This window comes from Gavialis gangeticus, unplaced genomic scaffold, assembly GCF_001723915.1.
Source record: "Gavialis gangeticus isolate Ggan-Ray unplaced genomic scaffold, GavGan_comp1, whole genome shotgun sequence".
Taxonomy (NCBI): Eukaryota; Metazoa; Chordata; order Crocodylia; family Gavialidae; genus Gavialis; species Gavialis gangeticus.
The window spans coordinates 14,648,734-14,659,765 of record NW_017729001.1 but is presented as its reverse complement, the minus strand read 5'-3'; the positions used below and the strand labels follow the sequence as shown (position 1 = coordinate 14,659,765).

The 11,032-nt window shown below is 50.6% G+C and overlaps 1 protein-coding gene across 1 annotated transcript in view; it reads left to right on the top strand.

Moving 5' to 3' along the window:
- Nucleotides 1-11,032, top strand: part of MMP11 (matrix metallopeptidase 11) — a gene marked incomplete at its 5' end in the record, with an annotated part of 35,429 nt that overhangs the window by 11,486 nt on the left and 12,911 nt on the right. Inside the window, 3 exons of the mRNA XM_019506638.1 lie at nt 6,195-6,445; nt 7,635-7,778; nt 8,651-8,784. Of these exons, the coding sequence (XP_019362183.1) occupies nt 6,195-6,445; nt 7,635-7,778; nt 8,651-8,784 (529 nt within the window). The remainder of the gene's footprint in view (nt 1-6,194; nt 6,446-7,634; nt 7,779-8,650; nt 8,785-11,032) is intronic.

Sequence of the window (11,032 nt, the reverse complement as noted above, 5' to 3'; positions counted from 1 at the left end):
CTAGAAGCCAACCCCGCCTCCGTCATCTTCCCCTACCTCAACCCTCCTGACGTCACACTTTTCATAGCTCCCACTTGAGCCCAGCACACAGGAGGACAGGGGCCAGTCCTGTTACAGGAAAGTTCAGTGTCTGTAAAGTTCCCATAGATAGAGAGACAGTAGGTGGTGCTCAAGAATGGCTCTGGGGTTTCAGAGGCTCATGTGGCTTCCTTTACACTGCATTTTTCATTAGCTGTTGACAGGTCCCACTGGACAGAGTGAGATCGTGGAGTCCTGTTCACACAAGCAGGGGTCAGACTGGTTTGCAGACTCATGAGTCCTTCCAGCTGAGAAGTGTCGGTATTATTATCCCCTTTGAATGCTGTCTGGGACCACATCTCTTCCACATGGCCTGGTGCCTCAACTGTCTCACGGCATCAGTGAGGATGTGGCTTCCTCTGATGAAGACCTGTCAGTGGCGACGTTCTCTGAGAACCTGTTTCCCTCTGTACGTATCTGTGTTGAAGCAGCCCTTTTTTTCTATAGCCTCCCTGTTAGGTTAGCCGGGGGGCTGGCCTGAGACCGGTGCAAGGCTCTCCCTTTCCCTGTTCCAATTGATTTTCCTTCTCACCCTGGGACCGGGGACACTCTGCTTTCCCTTGTCCTGTCCAAGGGCAGCTATAGTTCCACCTCCCACATCCCCAACTGAGACTGTTTCTGGAGAGCAGGCGATCTGGACTTGTGGAAGTGGATCGAGGACCTGCAAAGATCTTGTAACCATGATAGCGAGCAACCTTTATTCCTCAAAGCCCAGCTTAGGAGGAGTGAAATGACAGAAGGGCTGGATATACCTAAGGGCATGCTCAGATGTTGCTTTCTCACAGTTCTGTAAGGACAGCTCTGCACAGAGGAGTAAAGCTACAGCCAAGCGGCTAGGCATCCTCTGTATGCTGACCATGTCTGGAAGGGGATCTAGGGCTGTCAAGGAAGTCAGGCTGCAGGAGAGCTCTTGAGTCCCTAGTGGGAGGCTGGATCATGGAGTTGCACCTTGAATACAGTCACAAGCATAGGTAGCAGGGTGCTGGGGACAACACTACTGAGGCCCTGCCCTCCAGGGCAGGACAAAACCTCACCAGTATGGGAGACCTCCATCCTTAGCCTGAGCTGAGGCAAGTAGCTGGCCACTCTGGCTGACTGGGAACAGGTATCTGCATTGTCATGGACATTATTTATTTATTGCATGGTGGCAGCTCCTGGGAGCCCCAGTCACAAACCATGTGTCAGGTGGGTAGAAACACAGAACATAAAGATGATGGTACCTGGCCCAAAGAGTATCCTTTAAGTGTGAGAAAAGTGGCAATGGACAAACAGGGGAGCACCAAGAGACTATGCCCAGCTCTTGTCACGTTCTTTATACCCAAAAAGTGTCTTGGTTGGTTGATGCTTCTTTCTGCCTGTGGCTTTTCTGCTCTGCCTGCCACCTCCTACCCCATCTCTGTTCGGGCTCTGTCTCCAGCATGCAGGCAGCTCTTCAGAGAGGAGCCCTGCCGGACAGGGACCCACCCAGAGACCAGTTCCCCAGGCCTCTAATCTTTGAGGCTAGAAGTGCCCCCAACCTCCTGCCACTGCCTGGGGCAGGTCTTGAGGAGCTTGGCTGCTTCTCAGGTGGCCTCTGCAGGCTGGAAAGTGGAGTCTGTTCTGCTCTGAGATGTACCAAAGCACGAGTGATGACAAAGCCCTGCAGCGCCTGGAAGAACGTAGCAGGCAGTCTCTGTGTGTCTGCTATGGTTTTTCTCTCCCCTGAGACCTGGCCTTTTCCTTCTTTCATTCCTGCCTGGACTTTCACAGCCACCTGCTGGGAAGCCACTCTTTCCTCACAGGACACCCTGCCAAATGTGCTGCCTAATCCTGCTTGCAGACCATCACAGCCTGCCCCCAAAACTGTCACCAGAGCTCTCCCTGGGGGCTTTCACTCATGTACCTTTGAGTCTCCAAGTCGCCACACTGGAAATGATTTGCTTCTTTCCTTAGTCGAGAGACATCAACCCCCAAATGGTGACTGTTCCTCTCACCTTCGTTGCTCATCTCCGTTCACTAGTGTGGGAGTCCTTCAAAAGCCGCTCCATCCTCCCCATCTTGAGTGGGATAGACTCTGAGTTGCCCTTCCTCCCAGCTAGTAGCAGCCTTCTCATGCAAGGTCACTGGGGTTTTTTGCAGAGGAAGATGTTGCTGCAGGCATGAGTCGGGGTCTCACAGTCCCTGCCTCTTTGAGCAGTGTCCGGGGAGTAAGGTGATGCCTGGGGTGAGTGAGGCTGGCAGGAGCTCGCCCCTCAGCTCCTGAGTTTGCAGGACGAAGGGGTGTTCTCTGGAACCCTGCCTCTTTTTCCCCCTATGAAAAGCCAATGCTGCACTGATCTGTTCTCATCTCCCTGCTTTGTTGGCTGGAGGGGATTGCTTGAGAGTGATGTAAAGCATTCTTTTCCCAAGACTGTGCTGATTTCCCATATCCCCTTGGCACCAGGGGGCAGGGAGGTGGAGGGGGGAGGCTCTGCTGTCCCTCGTCACTAGCTCAGTTCTGTTCCCAGTCTCTCAGAGTAACGAACTCTTGCTCCCCAGCTGCAAGGCTTTTGGCCCCCTGGAATTTTATCTTCCTCCAGATCGGAGGAGGGGATGGGCAGGGAAGCCTGGCCTTAAGTGGTTAATGCTTTTCTTAGCCAAAACAAATCTGCTGGGGGAAGGTCCTGAGCAGTAGCATTCTGGCCTTATGGCTTGCAAGAGACTTGCAAACAGCTTGAGCTTCCACTGTGTCTCAGCTCTGGTGGGCAAAGCAAGCCTTTTCTTACCCCACACTGCCCACCACTCGTTGCAGCTGGGGTTGGGATCTGCCACTGGTAAGGAGGGCGTGTTACTGGAGCTGCCTGTCTCGCCAAGACAGGAGTGCCTCTGGGGGAGCTGAGTGTACAGTTACTCAGAGGCCTGTTCAACTGGTACGTGTCTTGGGACAGAAGAGTCTCTAGAGAATTCCTTGGTGAGTGGTACCAGTCTGTCAGATATTTCTCTCTCTCCAGCTTTGCACATCTGGCTGTGTCCACACCAGCAATTGTCAGGGAGTTTTCTGTTGTGTCCAGGTAGCCCCACCTGCAGCAACGGGGGTGGGAGGCTCATTGCAGTACAGGTATTTTCCACCAGCTTGCACATAGGTGACCCAGAGACAAGTGCAATGCTCTTCACTGGAAGTTGTTGTTTTGTTTGCTTGTTTTTTAATAAATTTGTATCCAAGGCCAAATTTAGCCAAAACTAATTCCCAGTCCAAGAGTCCAGAACCATAAGTGGCCCTACTACCAGCAAACATCCTCCACCCACACCTGGGGCTTCAGGTGTTTCCAAATCCTTTGGCGGGCATCCTATTTGCAGGCCCGAGCCTGGGGGCTTGGTTTGGATGCCCCCGAGTTTTACTTGCCCTTAGCCATAAGGCCCTTAGAGCAAGCAAGGAAGGAGACTCCCATTTCCATAAACTGGGCTTAAAGCTGCTACACCTCAGCAGATACTGAACCACACCAAAAGAGCAGTTCTCCTGTGGTGCAGTTCAGGAAAACTGCCTTCATGGACACAGGTACATGGTATTTCCCCTGCCAAGTTAAGAAGCCACTACGCTTGTCCTGAGCCTTCTCAATCTGAGCCTCCATGGCAGTATAGGGACACGTCGGCGGCAGGGTACAGCTAGCGTGACATGAAGTGCCACAGGCTCTGGCTGCTTGCAGTGACCCGGTGCAAGGGGAGCACCAGTGACTCAGACCAGCCCCTGAATTGGGAAGGTGCACACTGCACCGCCAACTGCCCTGCAGTAATGAGGGTTCCTGTGCCCATGGGAGGGCTCATATGTAGGATCCATCCACCTTCCCCCCGCCTTTCACCCACGCTAGCTGTTGCCATGGGGCTGTCCCTGCACAGGTGGAATGCAGACACATTTATCACTGCCTGTTTCCGTGGAGTACCAGGTCCTGCCCTGAGTCACAGGTGAGCGCCTTTCAGCCTGTGCAGACGAGCCCCCTTCAGTCTGGGACTGTCTCAGGTGACAAGTGTGGGTAAACAGCAGCGGTTCTGTGCTCAGCAAAGGGTTTGATTGAATGCTAGAGCCTGTTTGCCGAGACAGGGGGGATGGAGGTGGGGGACAGCCAGGATGCCAGGCTTATCTACTGCTCTCTTCAGAAGTGCCTTGGAGCCATCAGCAGCTCCCAGCCCAAGCAACAGCACAGCCACAGTTGGGAGACCCGTCCCATGGAAGTCAGGGTACCTCTCACTGCAGACCTGTAATCCCAAGAGCAGCAGCAAAGGATGGCTTAATACCAGCCCCTTCTCACAAAGGAAAGACCCACAGCTCTGCACCTTCTCTATGTTACCAGCCAGATGGAAGCTCTTGAGGGTCTGGACTTGGTGCTGTATCCATCCAGCATTGCTGTGTGTCTCTTGGCAGGTGCCAGGTCCTCCGCAGGTTCCTACAACTTTCAGAGGGCCTTGGGATGCAGGTGGGTTAGTTCACTGCAACGATTCTCAGGCATGGGTGGCAGTGGGTGATGGCTGTTGAGCCTGAGGACTGTCCAGCTGGGAAAGGGCAGGACAGGTGAGTGGAGTAATGACAGCAGCGAGAGTGGGTGATTACCTGGTGCCTCGCATGACCTCCCAACCCCTGGGTTGGTCCCTGCAGCCTCGCTCAAAGGCACAGGACCGATACATAGATGTTAGCCGTGATAGCAGAATTAATGCCAAGGGCTTCACACTTCATTACAGCCCACATGAATGGAACTATTGTCCTGGAACAGAGAGATGGCAAGTCAGGATTAAACAGCAGCTCTGCCCATAGGAAACCAACTGGCACTGTGCCAAATTGACCTTAAGGCCCCTAGTGGGATGATGGTGGGAGGACAGTCTGTCTGAGTGCACCTCAGAGACTGGAATGTGCCGGCCGTTGGGTGGGGGGAGGTATAGGGGTCTCCTTTCACCCCCAAGTCACCACAAGCTACAAAATGAGACGTAACGAGCATGTGGGGCCAAACCTGGAACCCAGGTGGGAGGGGGCACTCAACTGGCCCCAATTCATTTAGGAACATGGGCAGCTTCCCTGACTCCACAGCTTGCCCTGTTTGTCCTTCCTGGCCAGGGGACATGGCTAGAAGCATCTCTCACACACGAGCATGGCCCTTAGCTCTATAGGCACTTTAGATACTTCCCTGCAAAGGAGTCTGCTGGGTGTTGCTTTGTTACCAGGGGGTTGGAAAGGCTCTGCCACTATGAGGATGTGCTGGTAAGGAAGAGCTCCCATCAGGGAAACAGTTCCTTGAAGTGTGCCCACAAACTTATGAGGATCTGAATGTGTTCCTCTCCTCCCCCCAAGTTGGAAACATTGCCTTTTTAGCTTTCTGTGTAGCAGCTGTAAGGTAGGAAATCATAATCCTGATTGAGCTGTTTTGGGGGAGAGGTTTGGCCTATGTAGTGATAATAGTACCATGGGAAGGAGCCCTCTCAGGCTTAGCCACATCAGTTGTGATGGTGTTCTTGATACCCCTAGGTACTTGGTGTGAGTTGCGCACTGCCCTGGTGATCTTAATGAAGTGCTCCTAGCTTTGCTCTGGGTTCTCGGCCTAGGGGGCACAACTTTCAGGGAGGGTCACACCAAGTACCTAGATGTGTCTATGTCTACCATTAGGGAGAATGAAATGCCTGATTAAACTACTCCCCGAGCACTGTGCACCAGGGGTTAATGACAACAAGCAGCCAACTGGGAAAAAAAAAAAAACAAAAACAGCAAACAGGAGGCAATTCACTGCCCAGAGATTTTTGTGTCTGGCTTTGAGGGTCTGGCTCCCGCCCATAGTTGCAAAATTATTTCCTGCAGACCAGCTGCCTGGGAAAAGCAGACCATAATAACCCGGGGCCAAGACACTGCTGTAGTTCACATGGCATCAGAGCCCTCCTGTGCTGGAGAGCAGTGGAGCCCAGCAGATGGATCATACCACAGACATGAGTGTTGGCTGGACAGGATGGAGGACAAGCTTCCCAGGGGAGATGGTGTTGGCTCAGGGTAGGTCACATGGCCTAGTGGGGAGGCAGAGCTGAGAGACCGCTGTGGTGCAGGTGAGAGGAAGGGTTGTCTTACCACATGGCTTGATTTCTCCTGCTGTGTCCTGCCATAACAGCCCTGCTCCTCTTTTGCCTAGGATGGGGCTCGAAAACACCACACCTGGAAAGAACAGAACCCCTGGGTTTCCCCCTCAGTTAACACCTTGGAGTCAGGAGTCCCCTCCAAGGGCTTCTCCCAGAGCACCGAGGGACAGGCGGCGCACTGGAACCCACCCCGCTGCGGCGTGCCCGATGTGCCCATCCTGCCAGATGGCCAGAACGGGCGGAACCGACAAAAGCGGTTTGTCTTGTCTGGAGGGCGCTGGGACAAGACGGACCTCACCTACAAGTAAGACGGGTCTGGAGCAGGACGAGAGTTCTCAGTGGCTTCTTCCCACTAACAGGACCTCTCCATTCACTGCTCTCCTGAGCAACAGAGGCTGAGCTGGGCTGGGCCTCTACCAGCATGGGCCTGTAAAGGCTGGGGGGCTTATGCAAGAAGCAGGGTGCGCTATTCCTAGAGACAAAGTTGTAGTTTACTGGTTTAACCAGGGTGTACTTCCCCACTCACACTCACAATGTGTCTATCCCTCTATACCAGTTCTCAATCTTCTTAGCCTCAAGGCACCTCTTGGAAAATGCCAACTCTTAGTTTCAACTCGTTTTGACTACAGAGACATACTAGAGCAATTCTTCTGTAGCAAAGAACTCAGCAAGACCAAAACAGGTCAGAATGGTTTTAATACTGTGGATTCCTATTTGAAATCTCTGGGTTTATCCTGTGAATCGTGTTTGCACCTAGCAGTGCTAAGGTTGTGTGACACACAAGGCACCCTTGAAAGGATCTCAAGCTTCTGCAAAGGCTTTCATAGACGACTTGCGTGAGATTTCATGGGCCACCTCAGAGTTATACTGCACCCTGCGTGCTAGGTGTCAGTAAGTGCTCTACACAGTATGCAGACTACCCAGTGTATTCAATGCTCGAAGCCCTCAATCTGGACCCAGACTCAAGTCCTCTTCCTGGCATGTTATTGGGGTTGGACAACAGCAAGCCAAGCAATGTTGTTTGTTAGATCACTCATAATAATGGAAAGCGGATGGTGACTTTTCTGAGGGGAATGATCAATGTGACCTAGAGAACATATGATTTATAGGCTGTAGAAAAGTGACAGAAAACTGATACAGAAAAGACTCCTAGATGAAGTGAGTGTGGAGGGTACTGGTGACTGATGATACTGGATACTGTGGCACTTGCATTAATGGTGGCTACATTGACAGTTAATGCAGTGAAAAGGATGCTAGTGGTGATTAAGTTATTTACAGGGGAGATCTGGTATCATTTTCTGACTGGGATGGGGGTTGCCATGAGATGTTGATCCCACAATGTTTTGACATTAACAGAGGAGCAGCAGCTCTTTCCACAATGCTAATGACACTTGAGCTGCTGCAGCTGCTGCCTCGAATGCACTGATCCTACCTGAAGTGCTGGTACCTCAGCAATGGCTGCAGGACATTGGGTGACTCTTGCTGCTTTTTAGGATAATCAGATTCCCTTGGCAACTGGTGAAAAGTAAAGTGAGACGCACAGTTGCAGAAGCCTTGAAAGTATGGAGCGATGTGACACCACTGACCTTCACTGAAGTGCAGGAGGGCCGAGCCGACATAGTCATTGATTTCACAAGGTGAGCATGGAAGGAAAGGAAGCTCTAGTCCAGAAGGGGGTGGTCATCTTCTTCCAGTGGGCCTAACAGGACAGGGCCAGAGTCCAAACTGTTCACAAAAGCTGAACAAACCGTCAGCAGCAATTTACTTATTCACTGAATTTAGTTCCATTTTCTGTTCCCAAGCATTCGCCTTGGCTGTTCAAGGACAAGCCATTATTTTGTCCCATGCTTGTGTAGCACCTCACACAATGGGACCTGGATTCCTGGCTGAGAGCTCTCTACATCACTGCCTCACAAATGTTTTATTTGATCAGTTCATGTGCCATTGAAAACCATTTGCCCATTAATTTATGCCAATACTTGTTCAGCTGTTGGGTCTTCCACAAAGCATTTGCCTTGTCTGTCTTCAGCTACTTAGTCTCTGCCCTTTGAGAGACTACCTAACCTTTTTCCCCAAAACAAATATAGTTTCTTGGTTAAATTAATCTCGGCTCCAGGCCTTGAGATTCACTTTCTACAACATATTTACGGGAGCAAATCTTCACTCTAATGAATGTTTGCACAGAGCTAATACAAGGGATTGTGGAGACTGTTCAAGGGATGATGCGGGTTGCAGTCAGTATGTTTGTGCTTTGCCAAAGTGTTCACATCTCCCTCGGGCTTCCCCAGTTGACAGGAGCTGGGCCTGGGTGAGGCCTTGAGGATTTGGCCCCTGTATTTAGCTGTCTGCCACTCCTTTTACCCTCATTTCACCTAGGCTGCCTTAACTCATGGTTTGATGAGTCTTCGCCTTAATTCTGAGGGCTCAGTAGTTAGTCCTCAGCTTTTCTCAGGTCTGTAGCTTTATTTAAATGCTGCTTAACTGACCCGGATACGTGCATCCTTTCCAGGTACTGGCATGGTGATAACCTGCCTTTTGATGGGCCAGGAGGGATCCTGGCCCATGCGTTCTTCCCCAAGACCCATCGTGAGGGAGATGTCCATTTCGACTATGACGAGACCTGGACCATTGGGAACAACTTGGGTACGTTGCTGATGCAGATGAGTTGTGAGGGGCAATGACTCCTGATGAGGAGCCTAAAGGAGCAGTGACAGCAGGCTCCCCACACACAGCACAGCACGTGGATCATGCCCTGCCCCCTGCAACCTCGTACCTTACAGGCTCTTGTCACATTGCAGCTGCAGTGAAGTCCAGTTCTAACACCAGGTCACCTGAACACCCACAGCTAGAAATAAAACAGGAGAAATGAAGGGAAACTAAGGCACAGATGCCAGGTGAAGAGCTCCTTTGTCACAGTCCCATGTAGTAGGCTGGGATCAGTCCCAGGTCCCCTGAGCATTTCTCTCAGTCCGTTCCCAAAATTCTTTTCTTGAAACAGTCCATAAAGGGAAACAATACAGAACAACTGCAAATCTGCCATTTGGCCTGGGAATAGTCTGGCGGTAAACAACATCTCCCTGCTAGCATGGGGGAGGGGGTGACTTCAGTTCCAGATCAAGTAAAAACCATGGGGCTAATAATAAAGCAAGGCCAATGTCTTCATGTCCTATCTCACAAGATAGGTTACAGGATCTTGGGACCCAGCAGGATTATTCCTTAAAGCCTGGCTTCTCCAGCAAGATCTACAGAAAATAACCTGCATCAGACACTGTCCCCCTCCCCCAGCCCTCCATGATCATCAGGGAGAAGGAAATGAAGAAAGGATTTAAAAAATACTAAATTAACACCTCTTTCTGGGCCTCAGCATCCATCTCGTCTCATTTCTGTTATGGTTTTAGCACTCACAAATCCAGTCCTGCGCCCACTGAACTCCAGGGCATTTTCCCCATTGACTCTGAAAGCAGGATTAGGCCTTCATCTGTACACCCCCTGGAGCAGAGACTGTCCTTATTTTTGTTGTACTAACTCACTCCAGTACCTTTTGCAACATTACAAAGATACTTCCTGCCACCTGCAGTGGGGCAGTCTAGGAAACACCCAGAATTTTCACCACGCTTCCCAGGTTTCAGTGTGCTATATGAAGAATTGCCTTGTGTGCCAGTCTCACTGAAGCCAATGTTTGAGGACAGCCTGGAAATTTGCTAAATCAGACCATACCAGTATCCATCCTCGTAACAGAGCCCAGTTCTTACCACCTTTTCTCATGTGGCTTCAGAAATAATTAGCAGGAACATTGTGTATGTCCTCACCATTTCATAGCCTAAAAGAGCTTGCCAAGCCCTCATTAATCCTTGCAAGCCCTTTGGGAGGTAGAGAAATCTCATCCTTCATTTTTGCAAACAAGGACACAGAATCATAGAGAGGTTTCAATGATTTGCCCAAGTGTCTCATAGCAAGTCATGGTCAACAACAGGATTTGACCTTGGGAGTTGCTGGTTCCCTGCTGCCTCTGTGATGAATGTGATGGCACTTCCCTAGCACAGATTTTTTCAGATGTGACAAATCTGACCACAGTACAGGAGGTCTGCCAGTCCTGGAAAGCAGAGTGCGAGGAGTCTGCCAAGCTAAAAAGCATTGTTTGAAAGTTTTTAATAAGCCACTGGTGTAGAAATCCCGCAGCCTCAGCTAACCTCAATGTGTTTAGGTTCATGGTGTCACCGCTGAGCAAAATTTATTCATGTCTTTGTACTGCTAATAGGAAGATAAAGCCAATGCTGCACGTCTCCCAGACCTATGCAGGTGTTCCTACTGCATGGAATATTCCACCGCATGGCCATACCCCTTGGGAGCTGACCCTCTCCCCTATAGGCAGTAGTGGATGGACTAAATATAACAGCTCTTGTGGTTGACTCTGACCCTGACTCTCCTCTTTCCTCTCAGATTGCAACGTGGAGGCTTTCTGACTGAAACCAGGTGCATGCCTGTGGTCAGAAACAAATAAGCCTTGTAACTTAGTTTGCTTCTCTCCTAGAATTTAGAACCTGAAACTGGTCAGCTGGGAGCTACCTGAGGTCTCCTGGATCCCATCTTTATTCTCCTTTTAAAGATGCTTTCAAGTAGTTTATGCTTACTTGAAAGTTATTCCCTTATGCCTACTTGAAGGTTACTCCCTGAATTCTCTGAGTTTAGCAAGGAAGAAGCAGATGAGCCTTTATTTATCTTTAATGTCATGTTCTTATAGTTTCATAGTTTCTAGGGTTGGAAGGGACCTTAGCAGATCATCTAGTCCGACCCCCTGCCATGGCAGGAAAGAGTACTGGGGTCAAACGACCCCAGCAAGGTGTTCATCTAACCTCCTCTTAAAAACCCCCAGGGTAGGAGCCTGCACCAC